The sequence below is a fragment of the Scyliorhinus torazame genome, chromosome 11 (genome assembly GCF_047496885.1).
Source record: "Scyliorhinus torazame isolate Kashiwa2021f chromosome 11, sScyTor2.1, whole genome shotgun sequence".
Classification (NCBI taxonomy): domain Eukaryota; kingdom Metazoa; phylum Chordata; class Chondrichthyes; order Carcharhiniformes; family Scyliorhinidae; genus Scyliorhinus; species Scyliorhinus torazame.
Genome location: NC_092717.1, coordinates 90,986,476 through 91,007,205, shown reverse-complemented (window position 1 = coordinate 91,007,205; position 20,730 = coordinate 90,986,476). Strand labels below are relative to the sequence as shown.

Below are 20,730 nucleotides of genomic sequence, written 5' to 3'. Positions count from 1 at the left end.
TTTTGTTGTTTGGATTGCACACAACTGCCAATCTCATCGTGTTGAGCGACTGGCTAAACAGCCTATTCCACCAGCAAATCGCAGAATATGGTACATAAAGTGCCCTCTCATTAGAACACATCCTTTAAACAATGTGAAATAAAATGTTTTACTTAGCTAAAGTACTACAAGTATTATGTAATTTTGAGTAAGGTGAATTAATTTTAAGTGAAGAATTTGAGTAAAAAGAAGCATTGTTAAAGCTCCAGCAATCAACCACCTTCCAATTTCAACAACATAAGACCCACTAGCCAGTGGCATCTACACATTCAGACTAGTCAAAAGCTGGACCATTGGCAAATGCAGTAGAAAAATGAAACACAAAGTTTTAAAAGAGAAACAAAAGATGAGATGAGTACAGATAATCAGCAGGAAGGAAATTCTTTTTAGGTACATGCCAACAGGACAGAGCAATAGTTTTCTGTAGCTTTCACTAACTTTGTTTTCTGAACCAATTATAATAATGCCCGAACAACAGCAATGAGTAGGTTGGTGTCCTAAGCAATTAATGCCATAAAGCAAGTGGGTCAGTCCATGATACCCGACAGTGGGAGTGTTGATACCAGCTAGGTTATCAAAGTCTGTACTTGCAAACATTGGAGGGATTATGAACGGCAAGTTGCATAGTTCCGCATCAAAATAATGCCCTGGTTCATAATTTTAGTTTGGGAAAATTTGGAAGATATTAAAATCTATGCAAATGCCCGCATTTTCTGCTGGTAAATCACACTTCTGTTAACCGTGAGAAGGGATGTTGTATGAGTGGAAAACATAAAGGCAAACACAGATGCTTTTAATGTCATTATAGATTATGGTTTCCTGGTCTAATTTTCATGCAGTGCATTTTCTCAATGACTTCTTGAACTACTCTGACTATTTTGTATCCTGCTGCTCTTGCTGGCCAATTCTCATTTTAGCTTAGAATAAATGCTCTGTTACTTGGTACTTGGCAATTCTTCACATGAATCTGTATAGTATCTTGTGGCTACAATAATGTCAAATTAACAGCTGCACCAGTTAAAACCTCTCAGACAAACAAGTGAGATTATGAGGATCATTTCCATGGGAAACGCAGGCTGGTGGAACGTACAAACCTCTGCGGTGGTTTCCCCATCAGCAGGAGCCGTGGTGTCAGTCTGTTCACTGTCAGTCTATTTTGTCAGCACAATCCCAAGATGTCCAGTAGGAAAGCAGGAATAAAAATACATCAGCCTTGTCAAAACAGTGAAGCTTATTTGTAAGGTGTCTTACCCACATCTCTCATTGTGCCTTTGCTTCAGTCACAAACATAACTCATTAGATGCATGAAACAAACAAATGAAATGGAACTACCTCAGAGGAATGTTTAAGGCAAAATGGGACGTGCAATAGCAAGCTACAAGATTGCCTTTTAAAAACGAAAATCACATTGTTTAAAGACCCTCATCAAAATGATATTTCAGTTCTATTGTATTTTACTGAAAAGATGATCATTTTTGGGCCAAATATTACAACATTAGTAAGCAAATGGCTTACATGTACAAATTTGGAAATATTGGTCCTAGAGAAACTCATTTAAACCCTTTCCAATTACAGTGAAAGTTGCATGAAGTAAGAATTCCTTTTCCACAGTTAGACAGAGGTTGATTACTTTCAAGTTATTTCTGTTAATGACTGGTCTATGCACTGAGAACGAATCAATTATGTATCTCAAACTAATGCCGAAATGCAACTGGGTCATAGCCATGTTTCAGCAAATGTGTAGCTTTCATAAAAAAGGTACAGTATGTGTATACAACAATGAACCAAGGATATATCCTAGTACATCCCCTGAAGTACCTGTATTGGCAGGAAAGGGGAAGAGCTGGAAATTGGATTTGGCCAAAAATGAGTGGCATGCTCAGAACATACAACTGAAGCCCGGGGTTCATCTCAAATTAGATGTTATCAACATACTTCCAGTGAGCTGTGGAGACCATTTAGGCATTTAGAGACAGTTTGCAATTTTAGGAATCTGCAATTGGCAATGTCCCACGCATAGGTCCTGAGTGGCAGGAGAGGAGCACAGGAAAGAGGCAAACGCAGGTCAGCAGCGACTCTCAGGAGGTGAAGCACTTCAGCCACTAAGTCAAATTAAAAGGAAGAAATGTTTCTGGTTTATTGGCAGACTTCAGCCTTCCCTTTTAAAGGAGTGCTGACTAAGCCGCAGTAAGAACAAGAAAACTGGTGAGGTCCATATCTAGGACATGCTCCACTCATGTTGAATAATTTATGAGAGGGGATCTTAAAGCGGTATTAGGAACTCTACAAGGTAGCCGTTAGGGATGCCTGAATATCACCCGAGCAAACTTATGTTGCATGTATTTCAGGTGCCTTGGCGTGCAGGATATAGCTCGGCAAAGTAGGAATTTTCTGTCCCAATTTCATACTAAGACAATGGAGCGTTACACTGTGCAGTTTACCCATTGAAGTGTTTATGCAGCTTTTTTTTTGAGATACAAAATTGATTTGGTATAGTTTAAATGAAACAATTACAATTTTGTAACCAACTATTATTGTTTGAAAAAAATGCAATTCGTTTACACAGAAGCAAAGTTTACTTGAAAACTATTTTCAGTCACTGTAACAATAGTCTAACTTCCAAGGGCCTCACTTGTGCCATTCCTCTCTTTAAATATAATTAAGGTCTGCTTGCAACATTTACATGAAAAGATTGAGACTCATGTTGTCAAACTGCCCAGCAGTCCAAATCTTAATTTCCAATTAGATTCTACTGGTCTCAGCAGGTTTCTTTAGAAAAAGGACTTTTGCTACATCTCTACCAGGACCTTTTGCTAAATCACTACCAGGACTAAAATGTAAGGAATTGATAGCTCTAGCATCAATTATCAAAAGATTTCATTTGATGGGCATGGACCCATGTGGGGCTGTCATTGAAATAATTAAAACGGAGCAAGGTATTTTCGTATTTTCCTGTTTTACAAAATTTTGTAATTTTGCTTATAAAAATCACATGAAAGTATGGAAATTGGCACTCTCAAATTCATTACTTTTTTCCTTAGTTTTCTAAACCTGTTACTTCAGGAAAGTTATTTATAAACTAATAACAGATACTAATATTTTATTTATCAAAGGACATTTAATTATTAACAATGTACACTGAAGGAGCAGTGGTGTATTAGAATTGTGGAAGAGGGATGACCGAGCTAAGAAAGCAGCAAGATATCAGCATTTCACTAGAAGGAAAATATGCGGTCAATATAACATTAAAGGTCTATTAAAGGGGTACTGTTCCAACTTTACTGACATTGTGACAAATTTATAAATATGTTTTGAGAGACTTCACCAGCACAGTGAAGGTTTTCTATTAGTCATCTTTTGTGTGGAAAATTAGGAAATTTGGCTTCAATGTTCATTTTAATAACCTTTCAAAATGTATGGAAACAAAATTGGCATCCTATCAGTGGACTACAATAGATAGCTGAAAGATTCTGCAATACAAAATTTTCTAGTAAATCAAGTATGAAAATTACCTTCTGCTCAAAGATACAGAGTAAGTATGTAATATAGCCCATGTTTTAAGAGCTTTGAATCAAGTACAATTCTGATTTATGCTATCCTAAATACACAGATCTATAGGTCATGATGCAAACAGACCTTCATTGATTGAACGATCCTTACATGCAATGTGGACCAGACAATGACCACTAGTTTAGCTTCTCTTATATATTTCCAAGAATAACACAGAACATGCACAATAATTTATGTACACTTGACTATCAGCCAATTCTGGGTGCTCCAGAGTAGAGGTTCTCAACTGCGGGTCCATGAAAAGGTTTAAGGCTCTGCCAAATCAGCATCTTTCAAAGATAAAACTTTTAAAAAATCTATTCTACAAAATGAGTAACCAAAAAAGTAAAACTGATCACTGTCAATGGTACCCCGTTTATTACAAAGTGAGAGAACTGGAGGTAGGCTATTTTATATACCGACCCTAATTCAGTCCACAAGTTAGATTGATGTGGTGCTGCCGCCACCAATGATGTTGGAAGGGAGTAGAAGAGACTCCACTCACTTACATTTCCAAGATCTGTTAGTGAGATTTGGCAGTGGATTATTTTCCCACCATGTTCTGTGGTGCATGCTCTCCTGATCACCATTTTAAAATCAGGTAAGTAGAGCAACAGGTTAATGAGATATAAAATCATTTAGTTGCGTCACAGGCAGAAAACTTACCAAATGTTGGTGATTACTCAGCTGACTCCACCTTCTCATATTCCTGCAGCTGATGGCTGCCTATCTGTGCTGCTGTTACCGAATCCAAGCATGGCACGGCAGCTGATCAAACCCTCCTCCCCCCTTTGTTGCTGTGGTTTGAAGTCCAAGTCAGGGTACATAACTCATATAGGGTGTGGACAGTATTGAAAGCAGACTTTTTTTTAATATTGGGAAATATGCCTGGTACAAAAGTAAACATAATCTATGGTGATCCACCTGATTTTCTATTGTGGGATCTTACTTTGCACAAGTTGGGGTTTGATTAATTTTACCACATGATAGGAGCCATCCTATAATAGTTGTGCTCTGCTACAGAAGGACTGTGGAATTTGTATAATATGGGAGGGGGTTCTCACAGAAACAAAAAGGTTGAGAACTCCTACTCTGGAGGATGATTTGAGATTAGACACCAAGTTTTTATTCTGAGCCTAGAGTGAAGTTGACTGAGTCTATATCCCTGAATCTGTTTTAGTGCCTGAAAAATTACACTATATATTCTGCCTACTTCATTTATCTACTTCCAAAGCAGAATTAAACCGTTGATTAAAAATACTACTTTCATTTTACCTTTCTGTACTAAAATAAGTCAAGGCAAAAAACTGAATAAGGCCACGTTAAGAGTAATTCATGCTGACAGTTCCTGGACACTATTCACTAGGGACCACAGTAACGTCAAATTCTATATTAAACAGAAGGTCACAAACAACAGGCAGGATATTTCACTAGGAGTTTAGGCATGTCAGTGAGACAAAAACTTCGATTTTAAAGAAATTGTAGTATCAAACATAAAGTGATGCATTCTGGTCTTTAAAAATGTGACTAATCAGGCCCTTGGTGTTTGGTATTTCTACACATATTGAGCCAGTCACTGAGAAGAACAAGGTTCACTGAAGAACAGATGGTCTACTGTAATACTACTGAGATTATGGCTGACCCACATCAGAGAAATTAAACTGATTGGCCAATCAACTGGCTCCAACTCCTAAGGAAATGCCAGCATGGTTTATTTGAATGACCTCATTCAATTTAGGAATTTACATCTATATAAGAGCTAGAACTTTGTGCCACACGCCAATTACTTCATATTTTTCCACGATTATTACTGAACAGTTTTCATAGCTGTGAAGAATTGACCTGTTTTCCAGAGACTTTTTTCCTTCTGCAAGTACAAAAACTTTTTGTCTAATCTGATAAATTACAGTTATGCCTCACTGAAACATAACTTTAACAACAAGGAAAAACAGCAATGAGGTTCTGAAAATAAGATTACTATTGCAGCATTGTACATTGCGCAGGACACCCAAGCACTGAACACAAAGAAATGTGTTCTAGGCTGAGGTACACACCTCTTCCTCTGAACTGTCACTCAGGTCATTGTCAACTGAGGCACTCAAGGAGGCTGCCCTGGGTTCCAGGTAGCACAGGCAAATAGCAAGAGGGAAGGAGAGGATGAGAGCCAAAGGTACAGAGAAAGAGGCTGAAAGCAGGAAGAAGAAAATGAAAAGAAAACAGGGGACAAGTGATGGCGATTGAATAGGCAGATAATGTTGGAAACTTTCAGGTAAGAAACTGGCATCAGTGAAGCTTGGGAAGGTAAGGTAGCCATCATCATCTAGCAAAGAAAATGATGCTGGGAGATGCAAGGAGAACGAAAACAAGGTTCCCCCTTTCCTAGATCTAGGCCCTAGATCTTGGCCCTTTTTGAATCCTACTGCTTTCTTATCAACACAGTTTGAAGAATCATAGTCCAATAATGGATGAAGAGTGCTTCTGGGATCTTCAGCCTTAAGACAACCAGCTGATTTTGAAACATTCTCTGTACATCTCCTATGAATGCTTGTTGATGACACAGGAGAGTCACAGTGCAAAGGCAGAGAGCAAGAGGAAGAGCAGAATGAATCTGTGCCAAAGAATGATGTCTATAGGGGAACAAAAAGGAAATCAGAGAAGATGCAGGAGCAACAGAAATGAGCAAGAACATTAAAAAAAGACAAAAATAAAAATTATTAGTTAAGTCATCCCACAGTATTTGTTCTTCCAAAATTTCAGAGCTTCTGCTAACCAGAAATATTAAGCATTTTGGGATTCGGAAATGCTAAATTGCAGGGGGTCCTGCAGCAATTATGCACAAGTATAAATTGAATTCCTGAAATTTGTTTAAATGCTCTTAAAGAGCATCTGTCCATCTCCCACTGCACATAATAGAAAATTAGTTCTGTTTACTGTGTTCACCTAAATCATTTGTTCGAATTTATTAAATCTTTCTATCTAATCATTTACCGTTTTCTTTTCTCTTTATTGAGTATTTCTTCACTGTACTTGTTTACTTCTAGCCCACAATTAATCCTGAACTTGCTTACTTGCACTTTGATTTATATGATGTCATTTTATTTTTCTAATTCCTCTTTGCTCTTCACCGAGTTGATCTGCTTCTTTCACCCTTCCTAGTTATCCTACCAGTAATGATGGTTTCCTTGTTGGTCCCATTCCAACACTGTTAGAATGAATTATATCTCTTGTACCCAAACATTTCAGTGCAAGTTCAGTTCATCCAAGAAGACCTACTGGGACTTGCAGATGTCAACCGCAGAGCATTGGGAACATGAAAGGGTTTGCAGGATACAATGGGGGCATTTAAAATAAAATGCTGCTACGTAGCAAACATTAATTGGAGTATGGAATGCAGAAGATGGAAAATTTCTAGAGAGTCAGTCAAATTTCAAGTGCCTTTTGACTTAGAATCGCAAGTTAATGGAAACTCTGAAAATTTGAAAAATGGCAAAGAAAGCTTTTTCCTATTACAGCACAGTTCAATTTTACTGACATAAAACCAGTTAGAAAAATCAATATTACTCTTAAAAGAGGCGATAACTGCTTACTGTATTCATGTTTTGTATCAGTTTGCTTACTTCTTGGGATATATGATGAATAATTAAAGTTCAAGTTTACATATAAAACAAAGGAAAAGGTTTTACATTCTGTAGGGGGTGAAATCATACTGTTAACAACTGTGGCTTAATATGTTCACATGATGTTATTCTATCTACTATTTTAACAAAGGCATTAACCCATTTAAAGTAATGGATAGGTGAGCAGTTAGAATTGCCCTGGTAATTTACCCACCAGCAGGGGTTTCCTGGCAGCTGATCACCCTACTTGTTGAAGAACCTCAGAGCTGCGAGATTTTCCATTAAATTTACCCAGAATAGGTGGAAATCAGTTAGCAGAACCTAAAATCAGGCCCAGGTGTTAACATTTCTGGATTTGTGTGGGGGTTTCCCAGCTCACAGTAACAAATCTGTCCAAAACTGATCTGGAGTTAAAATCAGGCCTGATAGCGTTAAAATAATGGTTAAATAAATTTAACATGAACATCTTAAACATGTCCTATGTCAACAATTAGCACCAAAGACAGGAACAGTAAAATCTTGGGAACAAAATGTCACCGTGGTCCCAGCTAAGGAATGTTCTTTATAATACCAATTTGGAAGCACCATCACCAAAGTAGTTCAGACAGCAGTTCACTGTTTTCTCTACAACTTGGCAATAAATACTTAAATGTTGCTTTCTCAGTGTTGCAATATTCTAAAGAAAAGCTTCATGGCCAAAGAAGATGATAATAGTACTGCAGAGATCAGAAGGCAAGTTTATGAACAGACCTATTAGCAAGGCTATTGAGAGCGAAACAGTGGTGCTATGGAGCCGAATTGCTGCGCGGTACATTTTTGCGCTCACAATTTGTGATGTGGTATGTTCCCAGTCTTGTAGGATCAGTCTAAACATAATAAGGGATATATTTGTAGGGGATTTGCTCCAGGCTTCTGCTGGACGCTGCCTAACAGCTGATTGTAGAGTAGCAGAGACAGGAAGTTATGAATGACACATTCCTCAGGCAAGGTTTGCTGTTTGGCATGGGAGACCAAAGGAGGAGTAAAAGTAATATCCTCTCCTCCAAATCAAATACCAATCTACGAAAATTAATTGATTTATGTTTTTGGGATATATGGAAGGCAGAGAAATTACACAACATTTCTGTAATAGCCTTCCAGAAATCATAATATATGAACAAGTGGAAAATATTAACCTGTTCAAACCAGGTTTCACTCAGCGGTAATTGGCTTTATAAAGCAACAAAAATATTACATTGCAGCAGCCAATGCGTCTTTGATAAAATTTGTTAAAAATTGAGTATTGCCAGCGCTTAGGAATTATACATTATTTGAGCTTTATTCTGAGCTTAAGTCTTCAGCTGAACTTCTCAGATATGATATAGCATTTGAATTTTTTTTGGGACTTAGATTAGGTGCATATTGAGTGAACCTAGAAAATGTACAGTGGAGCATGGCTTGTTTTAGACACATCTAGTGATAACTAGTTTCCTGCAAGTCAGTTGCTTTGCTGATTCTATAGTTTGCGTTCTCTGCCACCAAGCTAATAACATCTAGTATCATAAGAAATAGAAGCTGGAGTTGGCCATTTGACTCATTGAGCCTGCTCTTCCATTCAATATGTTCTGATTGTGACCTCGATGCCACTTTTCCTGCCTCGTCCCCCACCCCCCCCAAAAGGCTTAACACCTTTGTCGATTTAAAATCTGTTTAACTTGGCTGTGAATATATGCAATGACCCAACTTCCACTGTTTATTGTGGAAGAGAATTACACAAACCAACTCTCAGAGAATAAATTCCTTTTCACCTCTATCTTAAATGGGGAACTCCTTATATTTAAACTGTGGTCCCGAGTTCTAGATTTCCCTTCAACCTTCCAGCATCAATCCGGTCAGGCCGACTCAGATTCAATAAGACCATCTCTCATTCTTCTAAACTCGAATCAGTATAGGCTCAGCCTGCTCACCTTTCCTTCTAAGACAACCCCTTCGTCCCAGGAATCAACCTCATGGACCTTCTCTAAACTGCTTCCAATGCAGGTATATCCCGCCTTAAGTAAGGAAACTAAAACTGCACGCAGTATTCTAGGTGCAGTCTCACCAAGGCATTGTATGGTTGCAGCAAGTCATCCCTACTTTTATCAACAATCCCCCTTTCAAGAAAGGCCAACATTCCATTTGCCACCTAATTACTTGCTGCACCTGCATGTTAATATCTTTGACATTCATAATCGAGAACATCCAGATTCCCATGTACTGCAGCATTCTGCAGTCTCACTCTAATGAAATAATATTTAACTTTTCTATTCCTACCTGCCAAAAATGGACAACTTCACATTTATTCCACACTATAGATCATAACAGATCATTTTCCATCACTAAGAAAAGATCCTGACTTCTACATCTATTATGGTTCAAAATATATAAAATAATACAGAAACAACTTAAGAAAGATCATAATTTAGAGATTAAGGGAAAATTTTAATGCTAATAACACAAATTTGGGTCACGATAGAAAGTTAAAATATCAAAATTCTGAATCTTGACCCCCAACACCACTTCCAACACCATAGGACCAGATTGGCAATTTAAATATTACAACAAAGCTGCATGACTCTCCATCATTTTAAATTTAACCCTGGCTAGCTGAGTTTTCCAGGTCTTGGGATACCTTTTGATTAAAGGGAGGCAAAGAGTGTTGGATTCAGGACGTAAGTGCCTTCCTACTTACCTGCTGGATCCAGAATATCTGTTTCGCTGTCCTGTGACCAGATCCCCTAACCCTCCGAGTGCACGAGGACTCTGATCTCCCTCATCACCAGCCCTTCCAATCTCTTCCACGATGCTTCTGGTCTGTCCTTGGACTCCAATTTCCCCTGGCCTGAACCACCAAAATGTTTCTTGCTCCATCACTCCTCCTTGATTGTCCCTGGCTCATTTCTTTTTCCCAGCCATGGCTTACCCACTTAATAGTCAGCCAGCCTCTCAATTAGGGTGGCTACAGTTGGGAAAGGAATCAAAATCCTCATTAATTCCTGACATTACATTTGAACCAAAGAATACAGCACAGAAAAGGCCCTCCGGCCCTCCAAGCGTGCACCGATCACGTATCCTATCTCGACCAACCACCTGTATCCTTCTATACTCCGTCTATTCATGTGCCTATCCAGATAAGTCTTAAAGGTCGCTAACGTATCTGCCTCAACCACCTCACTTGGCAGTGCATTCCAGGGCACCAACACCCTCTGTGGAAAAAACTTCCTCCGCACATCTCCACTGAACCTATCCCCCCTCACCTTGAACTTGTGCCCCCTTGTAATTTTCAATTCCGTCCTGGGAACAAGCCTCCAACTGTTCACCCTATCTATACCCCTAATAATTTTATAAACTTCTATCAGGTCGCACCTCAGCCTCCGTCTCTCCAGGGAGAACAATCCCAGTTTATTCAATCTCTCCTCATAGCTAATTCGCTCCATACCTGGCAACATCCTGATAAACCCTTTCTGTACTCTCTCCAAGGCCTCCACATCCTTCTGGTAGGTTCTGTAAACCCGGACCCATAACAATTGGAGGCTCGAGGGGGGATAAAAGTCTATCGATTGGATTGGCTTAATGAACTTAAAGACAGTGACGGGTGAGCATATTGTGGTTGCTTTTCAGGTGTGGTATTTTAGTTTAAGTGGGGAGTGTGTTGTGGACAATGACTCTTTCAGAGGCTCAGAAGTTTTTGGGGGTGGACACGGTAACACGCAATACCTTACGGACAGAGACTAAAAGCAAACTGTTAGATTTGGCAAAAGCATTGCAGTTAACATTGCCTGGCAAAATGCGAAAAGATGAGGTACTTACGCGGTCGGTGAGCATTTAAATTTGCCTGAGATACATTCTGACTCATTAGAAATGGCAAGCTCCAGTTGCAGATTAAGCAATTTGAACATGAAAAAGAATTAAAGCAGCTTGAATATGCAATGAGAGAAAAAGAAAAGGAGAGAGAAGAAAGAAACAAAGAAAGAGATAGAGATAGAGAGGAAAAAGAAAAGGAGAGAGAAGAAAGAAACAAAGAAAGAGATAGAGAGGAAAGGGAAAAAGAGAGAGAGTTTGAACTTCATAAAATGGCTATGAAACATGAAAATCAGTTAAAATTGGCAGACGCAAAGGGAAACATACAGTTGGATGAGATTGATGAGGATAGTGAGACAGAACGTCATAGTCGAAGATCTATTTAAATATGTCCAAGCATTGCCAAGGTTTGACGAGAAGGAGGTAGAAGCCTTTTTCACTTCATTTGAGAAGGTAGCTAAACAAATGAAATGGCCACAGGACATGTGGGTATTACTGATTCAAACAAAACTGGTAAGTAGAGCTAGTGAAGTGTTTGCATCACTACCGGAGGAGGTATCTGGAACGTATGAGGAGGTGAAAAAATCCATCTTAGGTGCCTATGAGCTAGTGCCTGTAGCTTACAGACAAAGGTTTAGAAATTTAAGGAAAGAATTTGGTCAAACATACATGGAGTTTGAAAGGCTCAAACAGAGTAATTTTGATAGGTGGATAAGGGCTTTGAAAATAGACCAAACATATGAAGCTCTCAAAGAGAAATTATACTTTTGGGGGAGTTTAAAAATTCAATTCCTGATGTAGTGAGAACTCATGTGGAAGTGCAGAGGGTTAAAACTGCGATATTAGCAGCAGAAATGGCAGATGATTACGAATTAGTTCATAAATCCAACATCAGTTTGAGCCGGTGAGTAATAAAAACTGGGGACATGAGAAATACTCAAGTGGTAAAGGTAAAGGTGATCTGATGGGAGATAATAAGGAGAGTGTACCTCAAATTAAAAAAGAAATCCAGGAGGTGGAAGAGAAATAAAAAGTTTTAAATGTTTTCACTGTAATACACTAGGCCATGTAAAGTCACAGTGTTGGTGGTTGAAGAAAAGCACTGGGAAGGCTGATGTGGTAAAACAGGATAAGACAGTGGGGTTTGTTAGAGTGGTAAAGGAAAGCCCAAGGAAAGTGAAGGAGGGGCAAACAATTGTACAGCCTATTCAAGAAGTAATTGTTAAGAAGGTGCCAGATATCTTTAAAGAATTTACTTGTGTGGGTAAAGTTTACTCATGTGCATCAGGAGGAGCAGGTAAAGTCACAATTTTAAGAGATACAGGAGCTAGTCAATCTTTAATGGTAAGAGAAGAGGAATTATGTAGTTTGGGAAGAATGTTGCCAGAAAAGGTGGTAATATGTGGAATTCAGGGTGAGAGGAGTAGCGTTCCATTATATTAGGTAAGGTTGGAAAGTCCAGTGAAGAGTGGTGAAGTGGTAATAGGAGTAATAGAGAAACTATCTTGTCCAGGAATACAGTTTATCTTGGGTAATGATATAGCAGGATTGCAGGTGGGAGTGATACCTACTGTGGTTGATAAGCCAGTGGAAAATCAGACAACTGAAGTGTTGAAGGGCAAATATCCTGGGATTTTTCCGGATTGTGTAGTAACAAGGTCGCAAAGTCACAGGTTAAGGAGAAATCAAAGAGTGAAGATGAAGTGGAAGTGCAATTATCAGAAACAATTTTTGATCAAATAGTTGAAAAAAAACAAGAACAGGTGGAGGATGAGGCGGATATTTTTAGTTCAGGAAAATTGGCGGAGTTACAACAGAAAGATGTGGAAATAAAACGGATATATCAGAAAGCATATACGGAAGAGGAATCTGACAGTATACCAGAGTGTTATTACTGTAAAAGTGATGTCTTGATGAGAAAATGGAGACCTGTACATATGCAGGCGGATGAAAAGTGGGCAGAAGTTGATCAAGTAGTATTGCCAATAAGGTATAGAAAGGTGGTGTTGCGAGTGGCACATGAGGTACCAGTGGGAGGTCATTTGGGAATAAGGAAAACTCAAGCTAAAATCCAGAAACATTTTTATTGGCCTGGACTATGCAAAGATGTAGTTAAATTTTGTCAATCATATCACACATGTCAAGTGATAGGGAAACCTCAAGCAGTGATAAAACCAACGCCCTTAATACCCATTCCAGCATTTGAGGAACCTTTTACAAGGGTCCTAATTGATTGTGTAGGACTGCTTCCTAAAACAAAAATGGGAATCAATATCTTTTGACTATAATGGATGTGTCTACTAGTTTTCCAGAGGCCATTCCAGTACGTAATATTACAGCTAAAAAGATTGTGGAGGAGTTACTTGAATTCTTTACTCGATATGGACTACCCACAGAAATTCAATTGGATCAAGGAACAAATTTTACCTCAAAGTTATTCAAAGAAGTTATGGATAGCTTAGGAATAAAACAATTTAAATAAACTGTGTACCATCCAGAATCACAGGGAGCGTTAGAAAGGTGGCATCAGTTATTAAAGAGAATGTTGAGGGCTTATTGTCAAGATTATCCAGAGGATTGGGATAAAGGAATTTCATTCGTACTGTTTGCAATTAGGGATGCACCTAATGAGTCAACCAAATTTAGTCCTTTTGAACTAATTTTTGGTCATGAGGTAAGAGGACCACTTAAATTGATTAAAGAAAAATTGGTGGGTGAGAAATCAGAAATTACACGATTGGATTACGTGTCAAATTTTAGGGAACGATTAAATAGAGCAGGTGAATTGGCTAAACAACATTTGAAAGTTGCACAAAATGTGATGAAACGGGTAGCGGACAAGAAATCCAAAGTTCATAGTTTTGCCAGTGGAGATAAAGTTTTAGTGTTGTTGCAGTGGTAGACGAACCTTTAACAGCTAGGTTTTGTGGACCGTATCAGATTGAAATGAAATTAAGTGAGGTGAATTATGTGGTAAAAACACCAGATAGAAGGAAGACTCACCGAGTGTGTCATGTGAATATGCTTAAAAAGTACTTTGAAAGGGAAGGAGAGAAAAAGGAGGTTTAATGATTCTAACTCAAAGTGACGAACCAAATCCAAATGTCTGTGAATTTGACATACCTCAAATTAAATTAGAAAATGAGGATGTGCTTAAAAATTGGGATGAATTGTTAAGTTACCTTCCACTGACCTGAAAGAGTTATTGATATCACATGGGCAAGTTTGTAGAGATAAATTGGGAAGTACTAAAATGGCTATACATGATGTAGATGTGGGAAATGCTGTTCCTATCAAACAACATCCATATAGACTTCATCCTTTAAAATTGGCACAGGTTAACAAAGAGATTGAGAGTATGTTAAAAATGGCACAATTGAAGTGGGTTGAGGCCAATGGAGCTCTCCCATAGTGATGGTACCTAAACCAGACGGTACCCAACGGTTGTGTGTGGACTATAGAAAGGTGAATGCAGTTACAAGAACGGACTCTTATCCTATCCCACGTTTGGAGGATTGCATTGAGAAAGTGGGATAACCGGCTTTTATTTCCAAATTGGATTTACTTAAAGGTTACTGGCAGGTACCTTTATCCAAAAGGGCGAAGGGGATTTCAGCTTTTGTGACTCCAGATGGTATATACCAATTCAAAGTTATGCCATTTGGCATGAAAAACGCCCCAACCACATTTCAACGGTTAACTAATACGATCGTTTCAGGATTACCCAATTGTGTGGTATATAATCGACGATCTGGTAGTTTTCAGCCAGACATGGAAAGAACATTTAAAACATCTTATGGAGTTATTCGATCAACTTCAGGAGGCAGGTTTGGTGATAAATCTAGCCAAAAGTGAATTTGGAAAAGCCCAAGTCACTTTCCTTGGCCATACAATCGGACATGGTCGATTGGTCCCACGTGATGTGAAACCGTAAGTTATTGTGGAGTTTCCGATACCCTCGACACAACGGGAAATAATGTGATTTCTTGGTACGAGTGGATTTTTCCGGAAATTTGTACCAAATTTTAGCAGTGTGGTCGCTGCACTGACGGACTTTCTCAAGAAGCGTAACAAATTCTAGTGGACAGCGGAGTGTCAACAAGCATTTGACGGCCTGAAGGCTGTGTTAACCACTGCTCCTGTGTTAGTCATCCTAAACCATTCAAAGTGGCTGTTGATGTGAGTGATGTGGGCGTAGGTGCGATGCTTCTACAAGACGACGAAGGGCTAGAGCGGCCTATTGGTTATTTTTCAAAGAAATTGAATTCTCACCAGAAAAAATATTCGACGATTGAAAAGGAGACTTTGAGTTTTGTGCTGGATTTGCAACATTTTCACATTTGTGACCAGCAATCCGTCTGACACCGTTATATATACTGATCATAATCCGTTGACGTTTTTGGAGCGATTCGGGAATAACAATGCGAGGCTGTTTCGCTGGAGTTTACTGTTACAGCCATTTCATTTAAAAATAGTACATGTGGCAGGACGGGAAAACGTGATAGGCCGATGCTTTGTCACGAATGTGATGAACGGAAGAATTTCTGTTGGAGGAAGAAGAACGGGGGAAAAAAATGGACTATATTATTATACCTGTTTGCGTGTGTTGTTTTTTTGATCCGGTAAAGTGATTTTACTGTGTGCATTTCTTAATTGATGGTGCAACGGTGAAAAATGAAACCATCTTGAAGTTGATGGTTTATTTCTTTTTCTTGGGGGGGGAGGTGTCATGTGAGAGTACCTTTAAGAAATGGATGTTTAAGCAATGTACCTTTACGAAATGGAGCTGATCATATTACAGAAGTGATGTCAGAGGGTGGGGGGAGCTGCGCTCACTTCTGCGTTTTAAGTTTCAGTTTGAGAACGCAGCTGGGAGTGTCTGTGTGTTTTGCTGTGAGCTACAGGAAGAAACACAGAGCTGGTCTGTTGATTTCTGCAATCCAAAGACTAAATATATTGAATGTAACCTAATGTGCTCCTATTTTTGAAGGTTTGAAGTCTTTTGGATGTTTAAAGGAACAGTTTGAAGGATTATTTAGTGTTGTAGTCTTTTGAGGTTATCTTTGAAGTAATGGGTGTTAAGATATTCAATGTTTGTTTTAGAAGGTTAATTTGAGTTCATAGAATAAACATTGTTTTGATTTAAATACCAGGGGTGAAATTCTCCAGAAACGGCGCGATGTCCGCCGACTGGCGCCCAAAACGGCGCAAATCAGACGGGCATCGCGCCGCCCCAAAGGTGCGGAATGCTCCGCATTTTTGGGGGCAGAGCCCCAACCTTGAGGGGCTAGGTCGGCGCCGGACAAATTTCCGCCCCACCAGCTGGCGTAAAAGACCTTTGCTGCCCCGCCAGCTGGCGCGGAAAGGACATCTCCGGGCGGCGCATGCGTGGGAGCGTCAGCGGCCGCTGACAGCATTCCCGCGCCTGCGCAGTGGAGGGAGTCTCTTCTGCCTCCGCCATGGTGGAGACCGTGGCGGAGGCGGAAGGGAAAGAGTGCCCCCACGGCACAGGCCCGCCCGCGGATCGGTGAGCCCCGATCGCGGGCCAGGCCACCGTGGGGGCACCCCCTGGGCCAGATCGCCCCGCGCTCCCCCCCAGGACCCCGGAGCCCGCCCGCGCCGCCTTGTCCCGCCGGTAAGGTAGGTGGTTTAATTTACGCCGGCGTGTCAGGCATTTTAGCGGCGGGACTTCGGCCCATTCGGGCCGGAGAATCGAGCGGGGGGGGCCCGCCAACCGGCGTGGCGCGATTCCCGCCCCCGCCGAATCTCTGGCGCCCATAGACTTCGGCAACCGGCGGGGGCGGGATTCACGCCAGCCCCCGGCAATTCTCCGACCCGGCGGGGGGTCGGAGAATCTCGCCCCAGTTGTCCATTTCTGCTGTATCACACCTGGAGAGTACGCCTCGTGCTTCCCACACCACAATCTATTAAAAGTTGTGGGTCGGTTGAACCTCCATGAAACACTTTGGGGTTCTGTAAACCCGGACCCCATAACAATAACTGTAACATAATTTTTGAGGTTTGGAAAATCCATTCTTTCTGGTCCCCTAACCCAGAGCAGCAGCACATACAATCACTTTGCCCTTCTTCTATACCCCACAACACCCCTGAGTTAGTAGCATCCAACTCAAAGTCTCAGTTGACAGAATTATATTTGTGCTTCCCTTTGTATGCAAGTTTTCCAGCGTCAGTAAAGCCGACAGGACAGGCGAATCCTTTCTTTTAAATTGTGCCTCTTGATGATTCAGCCAATGAGTTGTATATTGTTCTTCTATGGCAGAGGTCGGCAACCTTTCAGAGGTGGCATACTAAGTCTTCATTCATTTACACTAATTTAAGGTATTGTGTGCCAGTAATACATTTTAATGTTCATAAGGTCTCTATATATAATTAAACTATTGTATGTAAAGTAAATACGGTTGTTAAAATGCTTCAGAAGCTTCATTTAAAATTAAAATGCAGATCTTACCAGTTTAGTGTGATTTTTGCCCTTGCTTTGCCTTCCTTTCTTAGGAGCTAACATTGTCAATTGTACCCCTCCATTTACAGTGAAAAAAAATTAGAAATTTCTGATCCACAGCATCAAACGCAGTACGCTGTTCCACATTACATGATGCTGATGTAAACATCAAATTGGGTCTCAAAAATACCTCAGTATTAAATAAAACAAACATTTACTATTTAAATTCTATACATTTTTTAATCAAGGTAACATACTTCAATAGGATAAGTAAATGACAAAACATTTTTTGTGCAAGTGCCACTCAAAATCATCTCGGGGTGCCAGTTTTGGCATGCACACCATAGAATCATAGAATTTACAGTGCAGAAGGAGGCCATTCGGCCTATCGGGTCTGCACCAGCTCTTAGAAAGAGCACCCTACCCACGCCCACACCTCCACCCTATCCCTATAACCCAGTAACCCCACCCAACACTAAGGGCAATTTTGGACACTAAGGACAATTTATCACAGCCAATCCACCTAACCTGCACATCTTTGGACTGTGGGAGGAAACCGGAGTACCCGGAGGAAACCCACGCACACACGGGGAGAACATGCAGACTCCGCACAGACAGTGACCCAAGCTGTGAATCGAAACTGGAGCTGTGAAGCAATTGTGCTAACCACTATGCTACCGTGCTGCCCCTCTCTCGAATGTTGGTTAGGCCACATTTGGAATACTGCGTCCAATTCTGGTCACCATACTACCAGAAGGACGTGGAGGCCTTGGAGAGAGTAGGTTGCCAACCCCTGTTCTATGGAGGTATTTGCAGGCTGTATAATCTGACTTCTGAAGCAAGTACAGATGAATCATTGGATGTAAAAAAAAACTGAGGTGGCGACAAGAAGGGGAAAAAGTTTTTTGAAGTATGGTTATGAATAAATTCAATGATTTCAAGAATCTAAATGTGCTTATTTATTTCTAGTCAAACTTCATCCGTCGAAGACAAATTTCTGTGGTTCTGAATTACAGATCTATGCACAGGAACACATGGGGTGAAAACTGCCTTTGGCAGACTCACAAAATGGTGAATAGCACACTGACAGCTCATTTTCCACTCCATCTGATTTTGTTTTGTCAATGGGAAAGAAATGGCTGCCATCTATTAAAAGTGGACTGAAAATTGGACATTATGGGCATGCAATCTTCAAACCATATTTTCCTCTTATGCTTACAACTCCGATGGTTATTTTTGTCCAAATACAAGAAAATATGAATTTGTCCCGAGATCTGCAATGCAATCCTCACACTTAACGAATAGAAGCTAAGCTCTAGCTAATGAATGGCTTAGATAGGGTGGACGTAGGGAAGTTGTTTCCATTAGCAGGGGAGACTAGGACCCGGGGGCACAGCCTTAGAATAAAAGGGAGTCACTTTAGAACAGAGATGAGGAGACATTTCTTCAGCCAGAGAGTGGTGGGTCTGTGGAATTCATTGCCACAGAGGGCGGTGGAGGCCAGGACGTTGAGTGTCTTTAAGACAGAAGTTGATACATTCTTGATTTCTCGAGGAATTAAGGGCTATGGAGAGAGCGCGGGTAAATGGAGTTGAAATCAGCCATTATTGAATGGTGGAGTGGATTCGATGGGCCAAATGGCCTTACTTCCGCTCCTATGTCTCATGGTCTTATGGTCTTAATGTTCCTTTAAACAAAATCAAGTTATTTTATTATTACGTTCTGCAGAATTCTAATTATTACGAAAGCATTGCAGTGATCTGGGGCGTCATTCACCGACCCCCCGCCGGGTCGGAGAATGGCCGTTGGCCGCCGTGAATCCCGCCCCCGCCGAAGTCTCCGGTAACGGAGATTGGGCGGGGGCGGGAATCGGGCCCGGATGGGCCGAAGTCCCGCCCAGAAATTGCCTGTCCCGCCGGCGTAAATCAAAGCTGGTATTTACCGGCGGGACCAGGCGGCGTGGGCGGGCTCCGGGGTCCTGGGGGGGGCACGGGGCGATCTGACCCCGGGGGGTGCCCCTGCCCGCGATCGGGGCCCACCGATCCGTGGGCGGGCCTGTGCCGTGGGGGCACGCTTTCCCTTCCGCCTCCGCCACGGCCTCCACCATGGCGGAGGAGGAAGTGACTCTCCCCACTGCGTATGCGCGGGAAACTGTCGGCGGCCGCTGACGCTCCCGTGCATGCGCCGCATTTCCGCGCCAGCTGGCGGGGCAACAAACGCCATTTCCGCCAGCTGGCGGGGCGGAAATCCCTCCGGCGTCGGCCTAGCCCCTCAATGTTGGGGCTCGGTCTCCAAAGATGCGGAGCATTCCGCACCTTTGGGCCGGCGCGATGCCCGTCTGATTGGCGCCGTTTTTGGCGCCAGTCGGCGGACATCGTGCCGTTGGGGGAGAATTTCGCCCCCGATCTTTGAATCAAATACGTCAAGAAAAAGTGATGGTATGTGACAGAATTTTAGAAATCGCTTCTACCATTTGAAGTTCAATTTAAGATGTGCATAAATTGAAGGAAACACCAGAAAAATCAAGGTTATTGAAAAGAAAAATTTCACTGTATCTTCACTAACAACAGAAATACATAACTGGAGATGTACAATCTTATTCTTCATCAAGATTTCACCTACAATAAATCATTTGGATGCAGTGTGGTCAGGATAAATAGAAACATAGCTTGTTCTTTCAATATTTTCAGAACGTTCACACACTTCAGGGGCGAAATTCTCCGGAAACGGCGCGATGTCCGCCGACTGGCGCCCAAAACGGCGCAAATCAGACAGGCATCGCGCCGCCCCAAAGGTGCGGAATGCTCCGCATCTTTGGGGGCCGAGCCCCAACATTGAGGGGCTAGGCCCGCGCCGGACAAATTTCCGCCCCGCCAGCTGGCAGAAAAGACCTTTGGTGCCTCGCCAGCTGGCGCGGAAATGACATCTCCGGGCGGCGCATGCGCGGGAGCGTCAGCGGCCGCTGACAGCTTCCCATGCATGCGCAGTGGAGGGAGTCTCTTCTGCCTCCGCCATGGTGGAGACCGTGGCGGAGGCAGAAGGGAAAGAGTGCCCCCACGGGACAGGCCCGTGGATCAGTGGGCCCCGATTGCGGGCCAGGCCACCGTGGGGGCACCCCCCGGGGCCAGATCGCCCCGTGCCCCCCCCCAGGACCCCGGAGCCCGCCCGCGCCGCCTTGTCCCGCCGGTAAGGTAGGTGGTTTAATTTACGCCGCCGGGACAGGCATTTTAGCGGCGGGACTTCGGC

The 20,730-nt window shown here is 41.7% G+C and overlaps 1 protein-coding gene across 20 annotated transcripts in view; it reads right to left on the bottom strand.

Annotated features, from left to right (window-relative positions):
* The window catches only part of LOC140385374 (band 4.1-like protein 3), a 322,225-nt gene that overhangs the window by 81,350 nt on the left and 220,145 nt on the right, over window positions 1-20,730 (bottom strand). For 13 of the 20 annotated variants that reach the window (XM_072467470.1, XM_072467472.1, XM_072467476.1 and 10 more), the window contains exons 13-14: window positions 5,643-6,215; window positions 1,134-1,190 (exon numbers count right to left, since the gene is read on the bottom strand). The exons of 4 other annotated variants lie outside the window; for them this stretch is intronic. In XM_072467470.1, coding sequence (XP_072323571.1) covers window positions 1,134-1,190; window positions 5,643-6,215 — 630 coding nt within the window. The remainder of the gene's footprint in view (window positions 1-1,133; window positions 1,191-5,642; window positions 6,216-20,730) is intronic. 3 more of the 20 variants (XM_072467477.1, XM_072467480.1, XM_072467478.1) reach the window with 1 other exon arrangement.